This window comes from Parus major, chromosome 10, assembly GCF_001522545.3.
Source record: "Parus major isolate Abel chromosome 10, Parus_major1.1, whole genome shotgun sequence".
In the NCBI taxonomy this organism is placed as follows: Eukaryota; Metazoa; Chordata; class Aves; order Passeriformes; family Paridae; genus Parus; species Parus major.
Genome location: NC_031779.1, coordinates 13,640,705 through 13,668,099, shown reverse-complemented (window position 1 = coordinate 13,668,099; position 27,395 = coordinate 13,640,705). Strand labels below are relative to the sequence as shown.

At 44.0% G+C, this 27,395-nt stretch overlaps 1 protein-coding gene across 3 annotated transcripts in view; it reads left to right on the top strand.

Annotated features, from left to right (window-relative positions):
* AKAP13 (A-kinase anchoring protein 13) overlaps positions 1-27,395 on the top strand; it is a 203,070-nt gene that overhangs the window by 101,671 nt on the left and 74,004 nt on the right. For all 3 annotated transcript variants that reach the window (XM_015639124.3, XM_015639123.3, XM_033516895.1), the window contains exons 8-10: positions 2,632-2,821; positions 6,079-8,980; positions 13,444-13,505. In XM_015639124.3, coding sequence (XP_015494610.1) covers positions 2,632-2,821; positions 6,079-8,980; positions 13,444-13,505 — 3,154 coding nt within the window. The remainder of the gene's footprint in view (positions 1-2,631; positions 2,822-6,078; positions 8,981-13,443; positions 13,506-27,395) is intronic.

Genomic DNA, 27,395 nt, shown 5'->3' with positions numbered 1-27,395 from the left:
AAAATCCAGGACTTGCAGTGAGACATGCAGGAAAGGCATGAACTGTGAAACTCAGTGTATGAGGGCAAATGAGCAGGAGAGTCTTCTCAAATGGCCTTGGAAGTGATTGCCTGAACCACAGGAACAGTGGGAAAATGAGTTAATGTTTATGAATCCTCATTTGTCCTCTCTGCTTCAGACCATTATTGCTGGGATGGAGCAGAGTATGAAAGGGATGGTTTGAAGGAGGCAATAGACTGAACCATTTGCTATCTCACTGCTTGATTTTGTGTAACGAAGGTGACTGCTACTAAAAATGAGAGCTTGGAGTTTGTACTTGGCTGGATGTGAGAAACTTCTTGCTTTCACAAAAAGTTTAAAGCTTTTCATAAAGTCTAACACAGATTGGTATCTTGAATAAAAAAAAAGAAACTGCTCTCTTTGTAAGCAAAATTGTCTGTTTGATCCATGTGGGCCGTGTGAAGGTTGTGGATTGCTGGAGGGGTGGACACACTCACGGTGTCGCAGGGGACTCTGCCTGTCATCTTGCTCCAGATTGATCCTTTTGAAGTTGCTGAGGGCCTTTGAGCCTCAACAAGTATTGCAGGCAGCTTTGTGGGTGCTGGCTTGGAGATGCCTGTAAGGGTCCTTGAAGCTGATGAGAAAGTGGAGCAGATTCATGGCGCGCAGTTCTTTAATCCTCTGCTGTTGTCCCCGTGAGTGGGTGGTGTGGGCTTTGTGCCCACTGCCTTGTACTCTGAGAGTGGCCCCAAGTACAGTGGTTTCTCATACATGACAGCTGAAGAGAAAAACACTCCAGACAGAAATGTCTGTGTTTCCTTGATAAAGGAAGGTCATTTCTTTAGTTACTTGTAATGGCTCTGTTGACTTCAGTGCCTCTGTGGATTTATACCAATCACCAGCAGAAACGGGATGCTTCCTTCTGTTTCTCTGTGGAAATATTGATTCTGCTTAAATCAAGTGTAATTCTGCTGAAGTCAAGTCATGACTGAGATAAGTGGTGGTGAATGGTGGAAGCCATAGTATTGCTTTGTGTGAATTTCCTTGCAGATTTAACCCAGAATGAGTCACAGAAGGGGGTAGCTGGGTGTGCTGGGGCAGAGCAGAGGCAGCCATTGCCACCACCATTGCTTGCACAGGTTTCTCTGCCTCTGATGAACCATTTGGCCGTTTCCCCAGCCTGCTCTGCCCATTCCTGTTGCTGATCATGGTGTTTGCTTGGTATGACTTTGCTTTCTAGATTGCTTGGCTTCCCAGAGAGATAGCCCTGTGGCTTCCTGGGGGCCCTCACCCGTAAGAAAGGTTTGAGAATTTTAAAGTAGGACCTCTCAGCAAAGATTCTGAAAGCTATGTGTAGTTTTACCTGTTTGATGGCATGCACTTGTGTTTATGTACCTTCTTGAATTCCTAATTGTTTAAAAACAATCACAGCTCTTCCCCTTCCAAGGAAATTTGTAACTGGGCAGCAAAGGGAGATCTGAAAATGGTTAGTCTCTGCAACAGGGAGGGGACATCGTAGAATCACGGGGTAATTTGCTTTGGAAGGGACCTTTAAAGGTCATTTAGTCCAATGCCCACCCCAGCTCATAGGTGAGGCTGCGTGTCAGCAGGTGCATCCCTGGTAGAAGGAAGACAGGGAAATTCCCTTTTCTTGCACTCCTGAGCAGGTCAGTGTCCTGCCCTGTTCATGTAACATTCCTGGGGTTTGGCTCTGTGTCTCTCCTGGGGGGTGCAGGGCTTGGTGGGGTGGTGCCCACTCTGCTCTGTCTGGAATGATCAAAACAGATTTTGGGTTTCCTGAATCAGTTCTGATTCAAAATGAAATCTGTGAACCTGATGTTGGTGAACACCTCAGTGTTTGCTCACCACCTCAATAGGCCAGTGTAGCTGCTGTGCAGCTTGGTGAGACCTGAGACATTACTGCTTTGAGTGGTACAAAATCAGGGTTTGATGTTCAGAAAGAGGGGACTGAATAAAAGTTCACATTAAATACATTTACCTACTAAGTTATTTTTCATTCTGATCTACAGCATCTTTTTCCCTTTCTTTCCTTTGGATTGGTAAAAAGAAAGCCCATGATAGTGCTGCAGAAAAACAGCTGTCTCACAGTATGGAGAACATCTTGCACAGAGGAAGTTTCACAGAACAAGTTCAGTTCATTTCAGGAGTGAAAAAAATACTGCAATTTGATGGCTGTTGGGTGTTTGTGAGCAGTGTGCTGGCTTTGGTGTAGAACTTGTACCATGATAGTTTTCATTCCTTGCAACTTACGCTTTGCTGTTCTGCCTTTCAGGTGTCTGCTGTTCTGTGACAGCTGCTTTGGTGATCTTCACCTGTGATAAATTTGATTTAAAACGCAGTTGTTGTGCCCTTAGCTGCTAGGCTGGGGTAAAACCACTGATCTCTACCTGAGAAGGACCTTGTGAAATAAATCTTGTGGCTGGCATTACCGCTAAATCACATTATTTTCAGGACTGAGGGGGGTGTGTGTGTGTCTGGCCCTGGAGCCGGTGCTGTGCTCTGCCTGCTGCCATGATCTGGTGGCTGCCCAGAGCAGAGAAGAGTGTGTGTGTGTGTCCTGCCATGCAGGATCCCTCCTCACCTGCCCACTAACCCAGCCTTGTTTTCCAGGGAGGGAGCCAGGGAGCCGGACTCGTGGAGCACCCTGTCGCACACGGTGCACTCGGGGCACTACAGCGTGAAGCACCACCGTGGGCTCGACGTGTACCTGCTGACAGCTGAGGCCAGGGAGGGGACAGCAGCCAGCTGGGAGAGGGACATTCAGCACCTCCAGATGCACATGCAGAGCCACCAGCACCAGGTGAGCAGAAGGCTGGGGGGATGGAAGAGAAGCAGGTCTGGCTGGTTGCAGCCTGGCACCTGGGGAGGACTCTCACATGTCAGCATCCTTCAGGGCACGTTTCCCTAGGCGTTTTCTCTGGATTCATTATCAATCATCCAGGTGGACACATGTCCATTTGCTTTTTATTACTGGGCATGGGGAGATCTGGTTAAGCTGTATTAGGCAGCAAATGTTCTCATTCAGGAGAGAAGCAGGCTCAGGGCTGTGCAACACCAGCTCTGTTTTGCCTCTCTCTGCTCCCAGCTCCTGCGTGCTCTGTTAGTTTTGGACCCACCTGGATGGGCAGGAACACCTCCCTGGAAACATGCTGACCCTCTGCCTGTCTGGCAGACACTGGGCAGCTTAAGGCAGGCTCTGGAGTGAGGCTGGGGGTGTGGGTTATGAGCACAGTGGAGACATCTCTGTTGAGATGGAAAGTTCAGAGTCAGAGAGGAGACTGAGATGAACATTTCTGGGATGGGTGATGGAAACTATGTCTGTTTCAGTAGCAATTCAATGTAGGACTCAGAAGACCAGCCTGCCTTGGCCACACAAAGTTTGTGTCCATAATGGTCCCTTCACTGTGCTCAAACTCTGTGGTGCTTGGTCCACAGGATCTGTAGGGCTTTGGAAGGGCTTTCTCCTGCTGCTTTCAAATTGATGCCCCAGGGTCTCAGTTGGGAAGGTAAAACACCAGAACACTGCCATTTCTCAGAAACACCCACATGTCTGTCACAGTTGGTGTCACTTGTGGGTGTTCCTTCATCAGATCACATATCCGGGGTTGCAGAGGTGCAGGATCTAAATAACAGGATATTTTTGTTGCTTTAACTAAGGGAGAGGAGAACTGTTGTGCATGGCCAGTGGGTTGGGGTGATGAGCAGAGGAATGGGCCATGCTGAGCCATTTTCCACCTTCTCTGAGTACCTGAGATGTTAATTACTTCCAGTCTCAACAGGAACTGGTGGCAAATCCAGGCTAACTGTGAAATCTCTTCCCCTTCCCATCAAAATACCCTAAACCATGGCAAGCATATCCAGCTCACTGCTTGTTTGCTCATGCAAATACCAGATAGGGAACATATTGCCTGACAGTGAAATCAGAAATAGACTTCACTTTCCACCACTGTTTTACTTCAGATCTAATCTGATTTGAATTTGGAAAGCAGCCCTGTAATTATTTCATTTAGGTTTATTTTGGGTCAGTTGAAAGCCTGTTGGCTTCCTTTGGTGATGGCTGTATTTTTCCGGCTATCAGCAGAGTGACTTCACCGTGAGGATGCTGGGGCTGCTGTGGCCCTTCCTTTTGAAAACCCTGCTTGTTCCCAAGCAAGTGTCACTGTTGTCTGTCTGTCCATCCTGGCTAGGATCCAGGAGCACAGTCTCCATGCTCTGCTGTGGGGTTACAGCCACCAAGGGCCTGGCACACTGCCCTTGCAAAGAATATCTGCAGCCTGTGGGTACCACTGCATGCAGAGTCCTGTGTCCCATCCCTGGGGCTCCTCAAGGGATGGAGATGCCACACTGCTGCCCCGAGAGCTGACCTGTCCTGGGATGCCTCCAAGGGAGCCATAGCTGACAGCATATATGGGAGCTGGGCAGCAGGGCTATTTTGAATAGCAGATGATTGGTGGCAAACACCAGAAATACATTTAGTGGTTTGTGACTCAGTGAGTCTGTGGCACTGCTCAATGTTTGCAAACCTCAGAGTGTGGAAAAGCAAGTAAATGCAGTATCCTCAAGGTAACAGTGATGATTTTAGCCACTATTGGTATATGCAGTACCCAGAAGTTCCCCTTGATGCATCAATTAACGTAGGGGCTGCTTCAATTACCAGGGTGGTTAAGATGACAGTTTTGGTGTGAAGTTCTATTTCTCTGAGAACTAAAAACTTAAAATTTGCAGGGAACAGTTCAGTTCTCAGACTCCAACAGTTAGACTTCTAGTATGCAGGTATTTGTTTGAATCCTTTTTACAAATAAATTAAGTAAAAGCTCAGATTTTAACAGTTCATTAGGAGAGTCTCAGGTACTTAATGAGAAACTGGTGTGGCCTTGGAAAGCTTGTGGTGCAAAACCCCAAGCAAACCTGTGAGAGCTCTGTTGGGTGTACATCGAGGAACTGGGGTTGCTCAGTAATTTGATAAGCCACTATTTCTAAGATGCCAGCATTGATATGTTCTCTTCTACAGAAAAGAGAATATGAAAGGAAATACTGAAACAGACAGTTCTTTTTAAATAAAGGTTTGATTGTATCAAACTATAAAAGATTGACAAAGCAGGTGCTCTGGAAGGAAAATGCAGATTAGAGAGGAATTGATTATGATTCTACTGTTCCATGATAATGCATGTATTAATTTTAATAATATGTCATCATTTTTAAATTTTTATTTCCAATTAGGAAATAAATTTCAGATATTTAATTATGCCTGCAGTTCTCAGGAATAGATTAGATTATTAGTTCAGTCCTGGGAGCAGGAGACAGTTGCTGTGTTTGGACATTGCCAGCCCAATGCCCATGTCTGAAGTAGCACTGCCATCCATAGAAAATTAAGGAATGCTGGCAGGACCTGGGGAGTGCTGGGTAGGGATCTTAAGGTGCTCCTAAGGAGCATTTGCTTGAAGTCTTTTGGGACTAGGCTGGTATATATTTGCTTTATTTGGTAGACTGAATTCTGCTTTTTACAGGTATTGAATTTACGTGCACTGAAGAACTGAGACTAGAGCTTCTCAAAGGGCAATTACCGAGAATACAGTTCTTTTTAGTGGTGGCAGATGGTATAGCAGGGGGGGAAGAGGGACAAATTTCACCTTTGGGGTGTTCAGACTGGCTTTAGGGAAAATTCTTCATGGGAGGCTGGTGTGGCATGGGAACAGACTGCCCAGAGAGGTTGTGGGTACTAAGTTGGAAGTTTGGCAAGATAAAGTCATGGTTGGCCTGATGCTGCAGTGGCAGTAGGCCAGTTTCAGGCAGGTGGTTGGACTAGATGACCTTTAGATGCTCTTTTCAACCAATGTTTCTCTCATTTTAATAGTTTCAATATTACCTCCTCCTCATAAAACCAACATGTAAAATACCCACTGCACTACATTTGTTGCCCTTTCCTGGATGACACCAGGAATTGGATTCATGTGGAATGGGATTAGGTAGATACAGGTTTTGAGTGACTGCATGACAGAATAAATTTGTTTTGGTTTTTGTTTGGTTTTTTTTTTTTTCTTTTGTGTCTTGTTACAGAGTTTAAGGCAGCAGACAGAGCCTGTACTGGGAGATTCTGGAGACAGCTGTGCTAAAGGAGCAGAGCCAAATGGTTACCTGACCACTACTTTCCAGAGCCTAGAAGAAATGGCAAGAGAAGAAAGGCAGGAAAATCCACCTGATTTAGTTCACCTGGACATTGGGCAGCTCTCAAACCAAACCCAGCAGGAGGAGAACTGCAACAGCAGCAGTCTGGGAGCTTTTAATGATGCACCAAAAGACATGGTTAGCCTGGAAGATGCAAACTGTCCAGTGAACATCTGTGAAAGTAAAACCACAGTGATATTGTGTAAAAAGGAAGGAGAGGTGGAGCTAAGATCTGCAGAGGGCTCTGGGACTATATCAGATGAGGACTGCAGTGTGAGCCTGTGTGCAAGTCTGAATGGTGCTGTAAATCTTCCATCCTCTGGAAATACAAATGAGGAAGCTGGGATGACATCGGCTGGAGTTGTTCTGGACCAGGCTGGCGGGGACAGTACAGGCAGTGCCCATCAGGAAGTGCAGAGTGCTGAGGAATTTGCTGACAGTGCCGCTGCTGTGGCTGCAGCTGCAGGTGAAGCCCCAGCTTCCTTGGGGGGCCTGGATGTGGCCATGGGCCAGACTGAATGCAGGAACTGTGCTGGGGCTCCTGAGAAGGCTAAGGGCCAGCAGCGGGCAGAGGATGGGATGGCAGAGCCTGGTGAAAGGACTGCAAGCCTGGCAGAGAAATACCCAGCTAAGGAAGAGTCATCCAGCACTGCTCAGCCCTTACTCAGTGGTGTCAATGGCACTGGGTGTTCGGATGGGGAGGATGCAGATGTGGGAGTGGTACCGGCCTGTGACGGTGCAGATTCACATGGTGACATTGGCAGTGTCCCTGCTGACCTTTGCAAGACTGGCAGGAACAAAGAGACTGATGTGGACTCGTGCACTGCTCAGGTAAACGGGGACTTCACAGAAAGCCAGGCTGATGCCAGTGTCACAGCGAGGCAGGAGGTCACTGCCAGCACTGAGGAAGCATTGCCTGCAGTGAATGGGGTGAAGGTTCCTGCATGTGCATCAAAACCTGCTCCTGGTTTGGAAGTCCATGGCAGCAGTGAGAGTGGGGAGCAAGAAGGGCAGGTGGGAGCAGGCTGCACAGATGGAAAATCCAGCTTGCCCTCACTGGAAGGCAGTGTGGAAACTGATGGCCCTGATGCTGAACCTGAAAACAGAGATGTTGGTGAATCTAATGAAAGTGGTGCAGGACCTGCACATTGCCAGGAGAGTGGTGAGATCTCTGACCGTGGGGCTGAAGCCATGGAGAGCAGTGAAAAGGAGCCAGCAGGAACTGATACCAGCAGCTGCAGAGAGGGAGGAAGCAAAAATTCTGCAGGCAGTGGTCAGGAAGTTGCTGCCTGTGACCCTTCTGCTGCTCAAGCTGGTGTTAAAGGTGAAATGGGCAACAGCTTCAAACCAGACACTGCTCAGCAGAGCGAACGTGAGGAACGTGAGCCTGCATCGCTCCCTCCAGAGAATGTGAGCACAGCTCTGGTGGAGAAAGAGCCTGCCCAGGCTGGAGCTGAGAAAGCAGAAAGTGCTTCAGAGCAGGAGGGGAGGAGCAGCAAGGTGGAACTGCCCTCTCTCCTAGCCAGGGGAGAGGGGCTGGCTGTGAGTCAGGAGGGAGATGCTGCAGTGGCACCTCCCGGGCAGGAGGCAGCTCTGCAAGGTAATGACCCTGGATCAGCTCCATGTGCCAAGGGCGCAGACTGTGCCGAGGATGATTTAATAGGCACACCCTCTGCAACTCATAATGAGGAATCTAAACAAAACCAGGAAGCAGTGGCAGCGAGGGCAGGCTCAGCAGAGCTCTCCTGGCAGCACGGTGGGGAGCATGGTGGAGTAGCTGCCACCTGGCCTGGGGACCATGCTGGGGACGAGGGCTCCCCGAAACAGGGCCACTCGCAGAAAGCTGAAGGAGGCAAAGCTGAACCTGAGCAGGAGGCTCATGTGAATGGCAATGAGCAGGTTTTGTCGGAGGAACTTCTCACTGCTGTTGTGAAACCCTCTGCCTGCAGTCTGGCGGGGCCTGTGGTGGGCAGCAGCAGCGTGGATGCTGGGCTGAAAGCAACAGACCAACCCAAAGAGGATTGCAAGGCTGGAGCAGCAGTTGCAGCAGAAGGCACCATGCATGGACCTGCATCAGCAGATGAGTCACTGGGTGCGGAAAGTGACCCTTGTCCGAATGCTGGGCTGAACCAAGAGCAGGACCCCTCTCAAACCCTACAACAAATCTCCCCCAACAGCAGCACCCCCAAATTAAAGGATGTCTCAGAGGAGGGAGCCCCGAGCGATGGCTGTGAGGATCAGGAGGGGCCAAGGCCGGTGCCAGTAGCCCCTGTTGCAGCGTATCCAGAGGAGCAGGAGGACACGGAGCTGCTGCCCCGGGCAGCGCTCCAGCCCATCGCAGAGGAGCCCACGTGTGACAGTGACTCCAGCACCGACACCGTCTGTCCAGCTGGTGACAGTGACACTGCTCCTGCCCTGACAGGGGCTCAGGGGGAGGGCTTGCCTGAGCCCCATGGAAAGCAAAGCCGAGCTGTACCTGCAGTGCCCTTCTCACCGTGTTCCTGCCGCTTACAGGCTGTTGAGTCACTGGAAAATGTGGGAGTGAAGAGTTTGGTATCGGCTAATGATGCCTCTTCTTTGGATAAAGTTCCTAAAATGGTAACAAGTTTTGATGCGGTGGTTTTTGCAGCAGAGACACCTTGTTCCCATGAAGTACCCGCTGCAGAAAAAGTGGGGTTTGAGCCCCAGACTGCAGTGGATGCTGGAACCAGCCTTAATGGACAAATGGATTTAAGTTCCTCAGCAAAGAAAAAGAATGTCAGCCTGGCAGTGCAAGGAGCTGAGCCTCTTACAGGTAGGAAAAATCAATTGGTTTCCTACTTTTTAGCTTTTTCTTTGTAGGTGTGTCTCTGTCACGTCATCAGCAAAGGAAAGGAAGTAAGAGTTGAAGGCTTGTGTTGGAGAGGAAGTGTTTGAGGTTTTTCTTCTGAGAAGCAAAGAATTTGTAGTTACATATAGAAATTTCCAATTCAGATACATGTTGCTTGTCTGGCATTGGAGGTAAGCACAGAACATCATCTCCTGTGAATTCCTACAGAAGAATTTCTAGCAAGTAAATCCTTGCTGGAGAAGAAATGAATGGGAGGGAACTATTTGGATTACTTTATCTTCAAGTTACAAGCTTTCATATGGGCATGAGGGTTCATTTCCTTGGTGCTACTCCTTCTCTTTTCCCCTTTATTTTTGCTAATGTGGAGCCAGCGGGTACAAAGCCCTCCTGATTTTCTTCGCTTGTCAACTTGAGCCAGCTGTCAGTGTCCCTCTGAACTGCCCAAAGCTTCCTAATTGGCAGCATTAGGTCATTTAAAACAGCCAGTGAACCCTACCCCCACTGCCTTTTCTGGTCTTCAGAGCTTTTTTTGTCGGGCAGAGCAGGCGGTGGTGTTTGCCAGGGCATTTCAGCAGTGCTGGAACTCGGATGATGAGTTCTGCTGGCTCCTGTGGGCTGGGAAATGGGACTGCCTTTCCCCATGGATGAGTGGTGATGGGGGAGAGCGGTGGGACTTTGGGGACAGCAGAGAAGCCTCAGGTCCATGCAGCAGCAGCTAATGGAAAACATCACCAGGTAACTCCAGGAAGGGAGATAAAGGGGTACATCGAATGGAAAAGAAATGGGTTTGTTGCTCCAGCCTGGGATTTAACAGTAGGTGAATTTTGTACTGAAGCATGGAGCTAATCTGATCTGTGTATCCCACCTGTTCAGGCAGCTGTTAAATGGAAGCAGCTGAACTTTTTTCAGTTGCCATATTTTCTTTGCTATGAGAAAATGATACAATGCCTCTTGCTTTCCCAGCACTGAACAAACAAATATACAAACAAAGCATTTAAACGATTAAAAGAAAATCTGACATAATATAAATCATGAAGTTGTAAAGTTATAAAGCTGTTTCACTGCTCTAATGCTGAGAGCTGTTTCTACAGTCTAAGTGCAGCATGGGGTGATGGTGGAGAGTTTGTTCTGATATGTGACAGCAGAATAATTGAGGGCAGGAGAAAGGCTTGGAGAAGATGGGGGTGTCAGTGGAGGGTCCAGCAAATCCATTTTTGTTGAATTCAGGATTTTTAGGATGTTTGTATGTCAAGAGATAACCAGTAAACATGAGCCAAGAGATGACTAGTAAATCAGTAGAAAGATCTAAAGGTGGATTAGAAAGCTGTTTTCATAAGGAGCCTGTTTTAATGCTGTGTTGCTTTGACAGTTCAATAGATGGGAGTGGCTGTAAGTCAATGTTTGGTAAAGACCTCTGGATTCTTGGAGCCATGATGTTGTCTAGGTGAGGTTTGAAAAGGAAAAGGGACCAGACAGTCCAATAAGATAGTAGCTAAAGTAGGAAAGTAATGTTAAGTCATCATTCTGTAGTAGAACATGGAAAGGAGAGAAAAAAAGGAGGTGATCCTGTTACTGACTTAAAATACATAAAGGATTTAGGGCTGAAAGGTCTCGGAATAAAATGGTCTGACCTGTCCTTAAGCAAAAATTGTTTATGTGCAATGAGAAATAATTGAATAATTGAATAATTGAAATAAAATTTTAATTGCAGTATTTTCTCTTAAAGTACTTTAGGATTATTTTGAATCAAAATGTTAGGGAAGCCCAAATGAAAAATTGGCTTTAAGCAAAAGCAAGTGACTGCTGTGAATCCAAGCTCAGTGTTTGGAATATGTCTGAAACTGATCTCCTATAGAGCACCATCTAGAACTCCAATATGGCAGTAATTCAACAGAACTGATTTGTTGTTTATAATTATTGCTGTGCACATTTTTCATGTTGGTGTCTAGCCTTGGGTAGCACATTTTTTGTATGAGTTCAGTGGCAGCCTTCAATTTTTCTCTGCTGTGCCAGTTCTGGGGAGTTTTCCCTGAAGTCTGCGTTTGTACAGAGAATTTTGTGTCCGTGCTGGACTTGTCATTTCTCAGAATGAATCACATCTTTTGGTGGGATACAATAAAACCTTCCCAAAGGAAATGTTGGTCACAAGGCCATTTCTCAGAAACTCTTGTAGTCAGAGGGATTTATTGTCATGGTAATTTATCAGCGATGTAATCAGCTGATAATTGCTGTTGCTATTACTCCAGATCGTTGAGGTCTCTAATTTTTTTATTTATATTGTGGAGCTGCTCCCAGATATACACCTGTTCATCTCATTGCCTCTGCTTAGAGTCCTCCTACCCCCAAAACAAGGACTTCAAAAGGCTCATTTCCTTATCCAGACAGGCATCTAGTGACTGGTCACAACCCTGAAGGCAGATCCTGCTTTCCTGAGGCATCTCCTCCTACGGTTAGCTTTAGACTCAGAGCTGCATTAGAGCTGAGTAATGGGTTCCACAAGCACATTATCTGCAGGTCAGGCAGGTAGATGATACTCATTAAAAAAGAAAGGAGTTAGGTTATGAAATCATACCACAGTAGCCAGGCTGGGTGAGAAGAGAACAGAAGAGATGCCACAGGTTTGTGCTGACAAAACACCTCAGACTAGTTGCAGTTTCTTGGCAGAAACCAAACCAAGCAAGGTTAGATTTTATGGTTGGGTCTGCCATCTTAAATAACAAGTACTGTAAATACTGCTCCCTAGCTATTCTCCTGGAAGAAATATCTCCTGTAAATCTCAGCATTTTGAGAAAATATTCCTTGACAGAAGAATATCACCCTATGAGTCTTTACCTCATTCTTACCAGTGACATTTTCCCTGTGGAAAAGCTCTTGGTGCAATTTCCTTCCCCTGTTAGAGGGGCAGGATGAGCAGGTAAAAAATGTCACAAACAGTGCCACATGTGCATTAAGGAGCTCTGTACCCAGAGACCTCAGTGATAGCTTTGTAGTACTTTCCCTTTGGGGTATTTCTTAATAGAAATTTAGAAAGAAGTGACAGAGTGAAAAAATAGTCATTAATTTCATCCTGAGGACAAAATGTCTTCATCCCCCATTTCTTCACCAGCAGGGTGAGCTTGTTTCTCCCATCCTCAGTGCACCAAATATTTACTTGAGTGTTCTGTCTTTGGATCAGGATCTCAACCATGGTGGCATTGCCATGACCCCGAGCAGATCTCCCAGCAAATGGAACTCACAGAAATTTATAGCATTACCTTTGATTTTTGAGTCTGCCCACAAATTCATGTAATTGAGGCAAAATCATTGCAAAACCAGATGGTCCCAAAAAACAAGGGTAGACATTAAAGGCAGTGGAAAACCATTAGTGACGATTGTTAGGACAATTTCCCCATGAAGATGGGAGGCTCCTCTTGCTAAATCCCTGTACAGGTAAACCCACTGCAAGCATATGCCACCCTTCAGAAGGCATTGCCATCCGTCCAGAGTATGTTTTTAGCAGAAATGAGAGTGGGAGTGGGATTAGAGGGGGGTTTAGCCTTGACACAGCCATTCTCTATTGTGGCTTTGGTCAAATCACTCTCCCAGAAGTGTCCTGTGTGTCATGAGAGTCCTTAGCTTAGGGTTGAAGGAGAATGATGATGCTGACTTCATGCCAGAAAAAGGTAAGCAGGGGGAAGCCCTGGGGAATGGTGACTAATGAAAACTTGGCTGGGCAGAGGAAGCGGCTGGGACATGAAATTTGTACAACTGTGGTGGTGACACCATCACAGGGGTGTGGAGAAGGGGAAAGTCAGTTGGGACTTTGCAAAATCTAGCAGCAAAGGTTTTGATTTCCTAGTCTGGGGGGTTAATTCTCTCATCCCTAAGGCAGTGCAGGTGGGTTGAATTTTTGCAGCTTGTGATTTTATTTTTTTGGTTTTGTTTGGTTTTTTGTTTGTTTGGGCTTTTTGTTGTTAGTTTGGTTTTTTTTGCAATGCTTAAAATACCTATTGAGGGTGGACAGGGCTGGCTTCTTGTGTTATCTTTGGGTTATGGGAAGGAGGAAAATAGCAAAAAATTTGGTTCTTTATGAGATGAATAGGAGCCAAGAAAATACAAGGACAAATACCTGCAGATGTGCTTGGCCTCACCTACAGGTTGACAGGAGTTTAACCCCATGCTTGCTGCTGTTTCAGTTTCCTTCAGTCCCAGATAGGATAGTTGTTAAAATTAATAGCAAGGAAGCAGTGAAGTCAGCAATGAAACCAGAATTTGGAAATCAAATGGACTTGAAGGGGTTCAAATGGACTTGCTGAAGGGCCTTGGGGGTTGGATTTTCTTTTCTTTTTTTGTGGAGAGTGGGACTGGTTTGAGTAAACAAAAAACTATCAGTAGCACTGAAAGAAGTTTGTTTTTAAATTACCTTTGTGGACCTTTTGTTTGCACAGGGAGGTTGGAGATGAAAACTGAGGACGAAGTGGATTTTCGGAAGGACAGCACGGAGGAAGTGGTGAGTGCAGGTGTTGTCACCTTGTCCTTTGCTGTGCTTTATAAAGAAACTCCACTGCTGCTGTGACCAGCTGGTTTCCTTTCTGTAGCCTCTGCAAAGCTGAGTGATATCCAGTGGTATTGCTTTAGCCTTTTAAAAATAGCCTGGGTTTTTTTAACCCTTGCATTTTCAACTGCTGGGGTAGGGCACATTTATGTTTTCTCAGCTGGGGACAGATTGAGCCAAGAGGTTCCTCATGGTGCAAGGTTGTACCAAGATTTGTGTAGGATGTGACAGAAGCCATGTCCTGGAATGCACTTGAGGTTGGTGATGCTGTGTGGGAGCCAGCAGCACCTTCAAGGTGCCAGCACTGCTCCTGCCAGGCTGGTCCTGGAGAGTCTGTGCATCTCTTCTCGTGCTCTGTGTTTCCAGGGAGATTTTGGCAGAAGGCCTGTGGTTTATGTTGGTGTGTGCACACACTCTGAGGTCTAAAGACATCATGGGCTGGGGGTGTTTGTGCCTTAGCTGGAAGAAAAATGAACAATGGGAAGACATATAGGGATCAAATGTGGGGGGAAAGTTCATATTCCTCATGTCACTGAAACAATATAAAAAGATCATGCCATGAATCAGAAATCCATTGGCATTGTATTCTATTACTTATGCTTTGCCATATTTAAGGACTGTCTGTGATTTAAAAAAAAAAAAAAGTTAATATTTATCTTTGCATGAACATAATTTTCATTTAAAGCAAAGTACAAATTCTGCTTTGTCAGTACCTGTGGTTTTTTTCGGTTTTACCTTTCATAGCTGGATTTGCATTTGCTCCTGTATTTTATGTGTGGTTTCATGTTCCTGAAAATGTGTTTTGTAAATGGTAAATTGATGGCAGCCTTGTGTTGGAGCACGTTTCCTTTGAGCAGCTGTGTTTGTGTCCTCCCCTACCATTATGAAGCTGTTAAAAGAGAAAATAGTGTGGGGATGAGTTTACACTGCAGGGTGGAGCTCCAGCGATCTTTGCTCATCACGCAGTAAAGCTCTTTGAGCAGCAGAACAGTCTTGCCAAAGCTTGTAATAAAATCAGGTTTATTATGTTTTTAACAAGTTAAGGCTTAATTTCTGTAGCTGTTTGCTTGGTGAGTTAGCCAGGGACTAGAGAAAATAACTTTCCAAGCTAATATTTGTGCTGTCTGATATGGAAGTCTTTCATTACTGGAATGTGTGAGTGTAAAGATGCTACTGATTTATTTTTTTTTTTTACCAACACTTTATTAAAGATAGTTTTCCTGACCAATACTTCCAAATCTGGTAGTGAAATAAGAAATCTTTAGAAAATGCAAATTAGGACACAGCCTTTTACTTTCAAACAATAGACAAGAGAAAAAAAAAATTAATTTGGCTTCCATTTTGCATGTTTTACAGGCATTTTGGGTTTTGTGTGTGTGCTTTCTTCTCTTCTTCCTCTCCCTTCCACCCTGTCAAACACCTCTTCAGAAATCTGGCTTTTCCAAGGCACTCATGGGAGTGCCAGGGGAATGGAAACTTTGCAGCAGGACTGACAGGGTTTCCTGTTGCTACGTTCAACAGAAACAAAATAACAACTGCACTATATTAAGGTCATTTAAAAAAAAAAAAACAACAAAAAACAACACAAAAAACCCAAGAAGGAGTAGAAGGCTTATAAATAGAGCTTAATTCACACATGTGGGCTGGGACAGAGCAGCCTGGTGAAAGCCATCGCGCTTTGTGCCTCTCCTGCCACGTCCTGACTCTGCTTTATTTAGTGCTGCCTCTTTTTGTAGCCAGGAGTCTTTCAGGTGCTCTTGGCTTCTCATTCCAGAGCCATTTTGTGGTTAGTGAAGGTGGTTTTCTTAACTTGCTGCAAATAGAAGTGTTGTTGCTTGCCCCTGGTCAGGAGCTGCAGGTATTTTGCAGCCTCACTGGTGCTGTTGGCAGTTTTGGATCTTGGGAATTATTGTTAGCTCCCATTTTATGGGTGAGGAATTTGTGCACTGCTTTTCATGAGCACAAGTTACTAAGAAGAAAAAACAGTCTTGGAAGTTAAAAAGTGCAATTTCTTGTAGGGTTCAGTCAGGCTGAAGGACAGTAGCTTGAGTAGTCCGGAGAGAGAAGGAGGAAAACTCTTTCTTCTAAGCTGGGCTCTGAAGAATGAAAATTTGGGTAGAATTTTTAGAATTAGCTGGATCTGTGATGCCATCGTTACATATGTGAGATCTCACACTTTCTCCTGTAGTCATTTCAGAGGACTTTTGTGTATGCCATGGAAATGCTGCTGCTAAAAAATATTGGTCTGTAGGGTTATAAGCAATGAAGAGAAATAGTGGAAAAATGTTTTTTTTTTCCAAATAAAATGAGTTTTTAAATGATCTGTTTCTTAAATTTCCAGAATTTTTTCTCAGAGGTTGTACCTGTTCAGCTATAAAAGTAACCAGAACTTCCAGGCTCCCTGCATGGTGGGCAGTGGGTACTTATCCTGACAAAGACTCTTCTGGTCCTTATTTTTCTGCTTAGTGCAGGAGTCTTGAGTAGAGCTGGGACAATCACTTGATGTGATCTATTAAAATGAGACTTTGGTGTTTTTAAAATGGAATAATTTTTAACTCTAATGAGAAACTTTGTTTGGTTTCTGCATGCTGTAATATCAAAGTAAAGCAGCAGTTTAAAATTAACTGTACCCTGATATGCTCCTCTTGTGTTGATCCCAGAAACTGGCTGTGATTTGCTGAATCTTTGTCTTCACGTGGCAGGATGGATAAGGTTGTGTTGCTGGGTTCATCCAACAGCTTTGGTTGTCTGAGCCTGTGACTGAGAAATTGTAGCTGACTGACCTCAGGAACAGAGTTCACTGGGGAACAGCCTTCCCCTTGCATTTATTAATTGTATTAGTTAGTTCCTATTGAATTGAATGCATCCTACCTTTACCAGAGGAATCAGTATTTAATTGATGTCTGTGTTTTCAGAAGTGGCAGAGAATGGAGCTTAGAAAACTCTTGCATTTTCATCCCTCCACTGATCCAAGTAGTGCAGTAACAATTGATATATCATCAAGGTCACTTTCTGGGGGGGAACTTGAAGTATTTTCAGTCACAATTTGGAAGATGGAGGTATTTTATAACACTCAGATGATAACTCAGGTTATCATCACTCACTCAGGTCGGGAGGGACTGTAGGCACTTGAGAGAACAGGGTTAAGGCTCAGAGTAAAACCTTAAGAAACTGGAGAGCACATCCAGATAAGAGAGAAAAACAGACAGTGAGTACTGCATTTGCAAAGGAGAAAGCAAAATTCACTTTTACCAAGTCAGGTTTGAGCTGGAGAGCGATAGACTAAAATAAGACTGAGGATTTTTAGTGGATTACAAATGAATCAACAGCAAGAGCTATTGCAAGAGAGACAAATCATGTTTTGAGTTATATTTGAAGGAGTGTTCTCTGTAAGGTGCAGGAGGTGACTTAGTCATGTGTGGCACTGTGAAGCCATCATCAGTGCCATCAAATCCAGTTTGGGGTGCTCTGCTCAGAGGAAGATGCAGACAGATTGGAAAGTGTCCAGAAGGAAACAATGAGAAGAGATTAAGAAACGTGAGAAGAGAGTGAAAGAACTACATTTATTTGGTGCAGCAAAAAGAAAACCATTGTGCAATCCAGCAGTCTGCCAACATCTAATAGTGGTTATTAAAGTCCCAGATTTCCATGGCAGTTTAATTTACTGATTTGTTCATCTGCCAGGATGATTTAGGCTGGATGTTGTGAAAACATCCTGTTACCATCATAAAACTGTTGCAAGACCACCTAGGGAGGCCAGGAAACCTCCTTCCCTGGGAGTTGTTACAGATAAGAGGTGATGCTGTCAGGACAGAGCCTCAGGTCTGTTGTTGCCCATTGGTTTTGGTTTGTAGGCCCCCAGGTTTGTGCTTTGCTGAACAGGGAGAAGAGCAAGGAGCTGCTTGGCCAGAGTCTGGCAGGGAGCAAAGGAAGTGGACTGGGACAGCAGGACTGCAGGAGATGAAGGTGGGAAGAAGAGGATGGACTGAATGGGGTGGAAAAGAGCTTATGGGAGAGAGTAGAGACCCACATGGTACTGAGATGAGTGCTGGGATGGACAGTAGGTGTGAAGAATGCAGAGGTTTTTCCTTCCCCCAAACAGATAAAATTCTGGCCAAGGTGTAGAGTGTCACCCACCTCCTGTGGCTGGTGTTGAGGAGCAGAGTCTGGTGCAGTTGTCAGATCAAGTGGTGCTTCCATGGTTCCAAACTACTGGACCTTGCTGGTGACCCAAGACAAGGGGCTGTTACAGTTTTCCAGGCTCCAATTTATTTTCTCATGAATTAGCTATTTTTACAAACTGCTCACCCTGAGGACCTGACAAAATTCAGATTGTCTGTGTGCACTGAAGTTTATTTTCTCCATCTGCATGGATGTGCACATGTACATACTACAGGAGGGGGGCTGCAAATCCCTTTTTTCCAAAGGGCCTGCAGAACAACACAGGAATCTCCTGAACAGCTTGGACAATTTCAGAGCAAGTGGCTGAAGTGTTGGAAACAAATCAGAGCTAGGTCTGGTGGTGGAAAGCACAGCCTTAACAATAGGCTGTGTTCTCACCCTGCCTCTTTAAAATCACTTGTGTAACCCTCTCTTTGTAAATGTTGTCCTGTAACTACAGTAAACATGGAAAAACTGAGCCAAAAGGGAGCCAGCCCTAAGCCTGGCATTAATGCTGGAGGCTGACACACACTTAGCCATTGGTCAAAGCTTTGGGCTAGTCATCTGCCAGCCCTTTCTCACACCCACCAGCATCCTGTGCCTGCCCCGGATGCTCAGAGCACAGGCTTTGAGCTCTGTGAGGAAATTGTGTCAGCTGGCCAGCCCTGAGTGGATTCATTGCTGTGTAGGACACATCACCCCAGCCTGCTCTGGCCATCGCCACACAAGCTGCAGGGAGCGAGAATAAAAGCTGGGGGAAGGAAAAGAAAAAGAAATTCAAACCGGGCTGGGGTTCTTGTTTGGCCTTTACCATTACTCATGCCTTGAAGGCATTTATACAACTATTGTGGCAGGGTTTTTTTGTCCTGCACTGAATTTCTCCGGGTGCTGCATTTCCGTTGCCTTTTTATGCAGAAGGCTGATAATCCCCAGCTCAAGACAGTAGTTTCCAAGCTCAGTCACAGGATTCATGGATGTTAAGGGGTGAGGCAGGAACGTGGACACGGAGCCAAATCCCTGGCTCAGAGCAGGGATGCTGCTCCCAGGTCTGGCTCGGGGCAGATGAAGGTGCCCACGCCACCCCCACCGTGGCCACAGGGCTTGTGCCAGCCCCTGCTGACCTCTGGAGATGGTGAGTTAATTCTCCTCCCCTTCAGCTCTTTAGAGGCAAAGATTGCTGCCTGATACTCTGGTTTTTCATCATTTCCTCATTTTCTCTAACAAAACATCTGGCTCTGTCATCCTCCCAGTCACAGCAAGGTTTATCCCTCTGTTTTTTCACACTCATTGCTAAAAGCATCAAGATCTACCTGCACTTTCATCTGCAGATGCTGTTGGCTCAAAGGCAGAGTTGTGTGTATATTCTTGCTCTAGTTTTGAGATGGTTTAGGTTGAAGACAACTGTTTACAGTTCTTCTGCAATGCTCACTTAGGGCTTGCTTTAGACAAAGGGGTTCACTCATAAATTATTTCACATCAGTGTATTAAAGTAGCTTTCAGAGACCCTTTTAAGGATCAGGACTCTGTTATTTTACAAGTTTGTAAAATACAGATCTAGCAGATTTTAATAACAGAAAATCCTGGGTTTAGAGTTCTCTTCCAGTGGTTTGATACATTCATTTTTTATGTAGTCATGAAAGTATGTATCCATACTTTCCATAAAATAATGGATGTATAAGACTGTTAATCTAGCAAAGGAATGCTGGCATTGAATACTGTACCTTAGGGAAGCTGTTTTTGAATGGTCCAATCTCCTTTATCCTATGGGTTCTTTTATTTGTGTTTGAAATATCTTAAAAGTTTTGTGGTGTAACTGTTGTACAGTAGACATGGTTACTGCACACTGAATTCCTGGTCTAAATATAGAGAAAACTAAAATGATAACATGGGAGACCAAATGTGGACTTTTGATGGAGGCTGCATTATTATGACAAGTGGGTGCTTTGGTGTATCAGATCACTGGGTTTTTATCTTTCTGAAGGAACTTATCTAGTTCCATTCTGATATTTTGGAAGGCAGAGTTGGCCCCTTACAGTGTAGACAGGTCACTGTTTATGCTTTTCTGTAGATTACGTTTTTTTGCAGTTCATTGGAAGTTACACCACCTTAGAGGAAAACCTTATAAATACAAGAAATAGATTTTAAATTATATTCCCACACATTTGTTCTGGTTTTTTGTGAGTAGTCATAGGACAGACATGATAAATGAACAGGAGCTCTTGGCCACTGGTGAAGCAGGCTCTAGCAATATCCAGGCATAGCATTTCTGACAGCAAAAGATGAAAGGCATGATGGGAGTAAGTAGATAAGAATTGTTAAATTTTTCCATGGAAACATGGAATCAAAATGCATGTCACCTCATGGTCCTTTCACAGATTTCCCTTTTTGTTATTGTTCTCAGCCTTTTCCCACCTATTTTAGGTTGTTTGCCTTCCCTTATTATATTTTTCATGCAAAGGTGGAAACCTGTTTTTTTCCCTCCAGCATCTCAGCTGTTTGTGCTCGGTGTCTGTTTCTGCTTGGTGTTACATGCACACCCTGGTGTGGCCCAGGGTGACTCAGCTGCAGAATGTTTCTGGGCTCAAACTGCTGTTAAAACATCAGATGAGATAAAAGCCTGGGTGATAACTAAATGTTTGCCTCTTCATGCAGCATCCTTGCACTGAGCACACTGATGGCTTTCTGGCTTGGCAGGGACATGGTTGCAGTTGTACAGGATGGACTGGTGGTGGTGAGGAGGTCTTTAAGCTTGGGACTGTGAAACAAGAATAGATGGTTAATCTTGCAGTGGATGATTCAAATATCGTAGTCTACTCAGAAGAATTGTGTGATTTGGTATCCAAACATGTGAGATCTAAAATAAAAGTTTGGGAGGGAGTGGGTTTGGCTGAGCTGGGGTAGGTGCAGGTCAGAATTAAAATCCCCAGGGCCAGAGGAGTGCCGTGGTGTTGTGTTTGGCTGTGGGCAGTCATAGCTGTCCTTGCTGTCACAGTACCAAATTAATTGAAACTTTCAAGGAAAAGAAACTTCTGGATTTTGGTAGAAGACTTTAGTCATAAATTATGCTAAGAAGAAAGAGGTGATGTCTCCAAATGACATATACAAAGCATGGACAAGAGTGACTTTTTTAATTGGGACCCCAGAGCAGGTAGACACAAAGGGTAAGAGTTTCTTCTCAGTGCTGCTGTGCCTCCTTTCCATGGCCACTTTGGTTTTTTACTGCTGTGATCTGTGTTTTGGACTTCTGCTTTGGAATAACCCCAGCAAGGAGGCCGTAACAAGAACATAAAATGTTTTGCAATGGTTTAATAAAATACACTTCATCAGCTGTATAGGAGTTAGCAGATGGGGGCAATTCTAAACTAGGCTTTATTTTGTACTTGGTCTCTTGCAGCTAATGAAGTTCTTCTCCTTCCACTTCTCTTTCTGCTTCACATATACATTAAATTTATGCCTAAATAAGCATGTACTTGATGTTGCAAACTTTCTGATTTTCACTTGAGCAGCGGTGAACCTAACTGCTCCCTCCCTTCTCACTTGCTGTGTTTATCATCTTAGTGCCAGTGATGTACTCAGTGAAAATGAAGTTAATAGCTGCGCCCAGGAGACTAATCCAAAAAATAGAGCAAGTATTTTTAGATTACCTTGTTTGCTTTCTCTTCTCTTTGTGTTGTTTGAAACAGAGGAATTGTTGCTGTTCTGTGTTTAACCTGGGTTATGCTGCTCTCCTTTCAGACCTGCAGAAGGCCTGATGGGAGGCTTAAGGTTTCCTCAGCCTGGTTAGATATTACTTCTCCCTGAAGACTTTACCCTGATACCATTACAGCCACTTAATAGTAGTTTCTCCTTATTTTTGCACTTTATTATTTGGGGGCATATTCTTCCCTGCATCTTTATCCAATACCACGTGCCTTCCTCTCCTGGAGCATTTCCATCTTCCCCACTGGAACACCAATACTGTGTTTGCAGGTACCCTGGGGCTGGCTCTGCCTCTCTCTGGCTGTGCTCTCCCTCCTCATGTGGTGTCCTTCCAGCTGCTGAGATAAGAGGCAGGAGCGTGAATCCTTGCCCTTGCTCTCTCATTAGTCTGAGCCCTGGTACTGAGTCTGCTTAGCATCAGGTGACTTGTTTTTCTTGTGTCTGAGACTGTGCTTACCTCCATAAATCAAAAAAAGATCATAATCCTGAATTACTTGACACTGAACTTTTGCTTGGTTTCTTAACACAGCTGGATATATTAAATGCCTGAAAGTGGTTGGGAGGAATATTTCCAAAATACACATTTTCAGAGGCTGGAGGTGCAGTTCTCTGAATCGTTAGTTTCAATCTGAGATCTTGCGTCTAGGAGTGTGAAATCTCTTCTGCCTTTCCAAATTCCTACCAAAAGCATGGAGAGGGATGGGCTGTTAAAATCTGCTGAGATTAAATAAGGATTCCTTGGTATTTTGTTCCACTATTATTTCTTTTTTTTAACTCACTGGCCATAACAAGGTGAGGAAATGCTTACTGACCTCTTGCTCAGGGAGAGGCAGCTAAGTTTTAGCTTCAAGTGCCTGCACTGCATGGTTAAAGCAGAGCAGTAATGTTTTAGGTTGTGTTTAAATGTGTCAAGAGGTGTCAAAGGCTTTTTGAGCCTTTTAAAAGAGAATGAAGGTTATCCAAATATTCCTACCTGTAGATAACCAAAGAGAACCATGACTGTAAAAACCGGCATCTTAAAAGGGGTGAGAGAAACTCCTCCCTGCAGCATGGGCAGAAATGGGTGTTAGATCATTTTGCAAATTCTCTGTTTTAATGTGTTTTGAGGACACATTGAGAGGCATCTCAAAAAGCTTTTTTGGTTCATAGCTGTACATTTGGGGGACAGTGTTTGATTTTTCTTGTCAAGCTTTGTTTATTTCTTCTTTTCTGTCTTTGAGGAAGCTGAGTTTACTTCATATGGTATAAACAATGCAGAAAGCACCCAGAAGACTTTAGATGGATCCTCTGCCTTTCTTATAAATCTGTGTATATAGACTAAATAAATATCTTCTTTCTGGGCTTAAAATCCTTACAGTGCAGCAGACAACAAAAATTTGTGTCTTGGAGTAGCTCCGAGAATTCTTTAATGCTGAAATATCTCCTCTGCATGTGAACCTGGGGCTCTCCCTCCTCTAGATAAGTAGTTTCTGTTTAAACTGTTTTTTTATAGCTGTCCATTTGGGCAAGCATTGGCACAACCAACAGAGACTCTAGGAGTGCATGGCAGGGAAATAAGAAGTTTGAAGGTAAGATTAAACAAGTCCTCTCTGTTAGAAAGAGCAGGGGGATAGAAAAGATCTGTGAGCGGGGTATTGGCTTTCTTTGGCTCTTGACAGTTTGAATGTACACTGAAAAAGACTGGAGCTCTTTAAAAGCTTTGTAAGCTGTTTTCTTCTCTTTCAAGAAAACAGAATTTAGATAGAAACATCTTGTTTCAACTAGCAGCTGAATTAAATGTTGAAAATAGGATATTTTGGTTGAATTTGTTGGGGTTTTTTTTGTTAGGCAATCATTAGATTTGCAAGAAAAGGACATTCTGTTTTTATGCAAGCCTTCCTGTGAGCAGTGCATGTTCTCTGTCTGGGAAGTAGCACTGTCTGAAGCACCAAATACCTTTTGGCAGGTTGGCTCTTTAAATATATTGTGTGTTATCTTTTATGGAGGATGTTGGCAGATGTCTGGATCCTGGGAAAGAAATAGCAGGAGGGGAAGCAAGACAAACCTGGGGTTTCTTGTGGATTGCTGTTGGAAGTGCCAGTGGGAGCCAGGAAGATGGGCAGTGGAGGGTGTTTTAGTCCCTTGTACAGGCAGAAAGCAGCAACAGCAGGGGGTGTTTTAAGCCAGTTTTTAGGTGAGATGTATTTCCTTTATTTCTTGTCTGAGTCTGGTGGGCAAGACAGACTTGGGGGACATTCAGTGAGGTACTGACTGCAGCCTCTAAAGAGAGACCAAAGTCAGGAAAGGAGCCCAGCTTCAATTTTCTTTCAGTCTTACCAACTGGTCTAGCCAAAAAAGAGCATGAAATAACAACAGCTGTTGTTAAGTCAAAAATTGTCAAAATTGTGTGTCTGTATCAACAGATGTTTCCATAAGCCATAGATTTTTATGTTGGCCCAGCTTAAATGCAGTATGAGGGTGAAAAGAGTCAAAAAGGTAAAATCTTATCTAGGAGATGTTTCTCTGGTTAGGAGAAGTTATAAGCTGTCAGAGAAGCCATAAACAAAGTTGCACCAAAATATATAGTGGCTTTAGCTTAAATTGTGAAAATATTTTGCTTTCAATAGCTTTCAGATCTTTTGCTGGATATTTTTGCTTATGCATCTGCATTAAATAAGCCCATTTAACAAAACCTGATCCTCTTATAAACATGGAATAATGACAGTATCCCACATATGGGTTTCATTAATTTTTGCATGTTTTGAAGTTGCCTTTTTTTTTGTCTGAAAGGCAAACTTCAGAAACAGAAGAGACTAGTGCTACATGATAGCCAAAGAAAGACTAGCTGAGGAATAATAACTTGCAGTAGTTAAATTATTTAACTGTTGTGTAACAGTTTTGTTTTCTATAGAAATGGATGCTGCATAATCTGCATTCCTCCCAGTTGCTGTTACTGGTTTGCTTTGATGGAACTGGCATCAGTTCTGCTGGTTATCTTCAAGCTTTTGTGCTCCTGAGTCTTGTAAATGTTTTGGATTTTAGCCTGAAGAGAAAGCTTCAGAATATTTCCCTCTTTCTTCCTAAGAAAACAAAACCAACCCTTTTGTTGTAGTCACTGGTGAGAAAACTCAGATGCTTCATTTTCCTTATCTGCAGCACGGCAATTTGCAGCTCCTGGAACAGTCCAAGTCAGCAGGATAACTCAGGGAAATTGCAGGCTATTATAAATGCTGTTTTTTGACATTTTTGGTACCATTTATCATCATCCATTTTCTTAAATGTATTTATCTGCTGAAAAAAAGCTATTAAATGTATAGAAATGCAGCATCTCTGGCAGGTGGGGAATGAGAGAGGGGAGCACAAAAAATCAGCAACTGAAAATTTCTTAAAGCACCTGTATTGGCTTGACATTCCCCATGTTTGCCAGGGACATTGCCTAGCTTTAACTGAGTGGAGAGGCATAGGAATAGGGCTTGGGACCCATTATTCCAGTTAGGATTTAACCTTGCAACAACAAATGTTACTGCAGAGGGATCTTTGAAAAGCTGGTAGAGGTGTAGGATATGTTTATAACCTTAGAATAAATATTTTATTCTTTTTTTTTCTGGAGCAGCATCAACTGTTGAGAAAATTCCTCACAATTAGTGATGCTTCCACATACCTGGCTGTAATTATACATATTTTATGCCCTGAAAATCCTTTAAAAATACTTTCTAAAATCAGGCTACAGGGGAGAACATCCTCAGTATGGATTGATGTAGCAGTCCATCATGATGGCTTTGTGGACCCAATGAATCCTTACCCTTGTGCATACATCTTTAGTCCAGAGGGATGAAAGTGGTGTAAAAGTGGATAAAACCAGGGGTTTTTCCACAGGGTCAACATTCTCTCCTGGGCTCTTGAGCTGTAAAGACATGTTTGTTTAATATTCTTTACAGAGGACTACCAGGGAAACGGATAAAACAGTGAGCAAAGGAATACTCATGTGGTCCTAAAGCAGACCTCCCAGGCGGGAGCTGGATTCCAAATGCCTCCTCTCAGAGTCTGAGTTGGATTTCATTTCAGGTTTCCTAATGCATGGAAAGAGGGCACAAAAATATTGGTTGGATGTGGGTGTAGGTAGGAGGAGTGTCTGTTATTGCTGGGAGAGGGGCTGGGCTGCGCTCAGAGCATCTCAGTTACCCGTGGGGGCTGAGATCCTCCTTCCCACAAAACAAACAGAAATATTGGAAGGGCTAAACAAATGCTACAGTGTCCTCAATCCACTGCCTTCATTAGCAGCCAAGCAAAAAGCTGACCTGGGAATATGATGGGTGCCTTTGTACAGTGCTCTGCTTTGCCAACACTTCCCCTCCCAGATTTTCAATTACAAGATGAAAGAAAAGATAACCTTTTCCCTTTTGACAAAGTGCCTGGTCAGGACAATACACTGGGTTATGTGGGCTTCCTAAGGGCTGAGTCCTAGGGACTTCAGTTAAAAAGAAAAAGAAAAAAAAAAAAAAAAGTAGGGAAGCTGAATCATTTTCTGGCATGATTTATTCATTTGAATGACCCGTCTCTGTTTTTTGGTTAGATTACAGTGCCTTAAACTGTAGGCATGAAAGAATGGTAAAAGTTGAATAATTTCCTCAGTTCAAGATGTGTCATTTTTATATTGTCCATTAATTTCACTCACTCATGCCATACGTCATTTTTGTTGGGCTTTATCCGCCAATTCATCTACATAATCTGCTACCCTGTCTCTGTTTTTAGCTAAAAACATAATTCATCAGATAGAACCATCCACCAGATGTTTCATGGCACTGATCTCATGTTATGCTGAGGCATCCTGGAGCAGCTCAGGCGATGTCTGCCTGCTCCTGTGTCCTGCCCACAGCAGTGGGGGTCATTTCAGAGCACAGGGATGTTTCCTGCACTCTGAAAATGTGAGGTGCTTTGTTTTCCTGCACAAAATCTCAAACTAATTTTTAGCCTCATATCTTGGACTATAGAGAGTCAGTCTTTCTAGAATGTGTTGTTATGGGAGTACAGAGCATATGTTTTTAGTTGTGTAAATCAATACTTTCTTATATCCTATATCTATCCCAATCATGTCAGAATATGTTTCTTTTTTTTATTATGGCTTCTATAAAAATGAAAAACTCCTTTGATTTTTGAATTTTTGAGCTTTATAGATAATGAAACATCCCCCATTTCTTGCATTTGAGACAAATGCAATGATCTCTTCCTTAATTCCTCTGTAGGACAAATTATTAAACATTGCTTGATTGGGCTTGAGCAGGCCTTCAGGTATTTGAGAGATGGTCTGTGCAAACCAATTTCAAGTGACTTGTATAATGTTGATGGTGGTTTGAAAATTCCTGTAAATGCAATTTGCTATTTTACTTTCATTTATGTCATTATCCTTCCAGATCCCCAAAATTGTAATCCTTCCTTTCTAGGAGAATGACAGTAATTAGGGAAGATTATCACTCATTGTGTGCGTGTAAAATTTACATGTTTATTGCCACCAACTGAAAACCATAAAGGAAAACATAAACAAATCTATTGTGACCAACTTTAGTATTGGATGAGATCAGAGAAGTGAGCATCATTTCTTCAGCAGCAGCGCCAGGCTGGGCTGTGCCATCTGTGAAATCAGAGCATTATCTTCCATCCACTTGTTTTGGCTGCAGATTGTGTTATTCTTTACAGAAGGCCCCATGTTTTTGGTGTTTGACCCAATCTGTAAGTCATCAGATACCGTGCCCTGGTGGGAAGTGCCTGAGCACAGGAGCAGCTGACAGGAGGACACAGGAGATGCGCAGCTGATTTGTTGCTGCAGTTCATAGCTCAGGTGCTCCTTGACAGCCTCTTCTGGGACTATTCCTGCTTTATCCACTCATGTTTTCCCTTCCCTGTTTTCAGGATGTTGAAACTCACAGAGCAAAGCAAAATGTCCAGTGCTTGACAGCAGAAGTATTTCTCTTAAATCCCATAACAGGCTAAATAAATATCTGTGGCCTG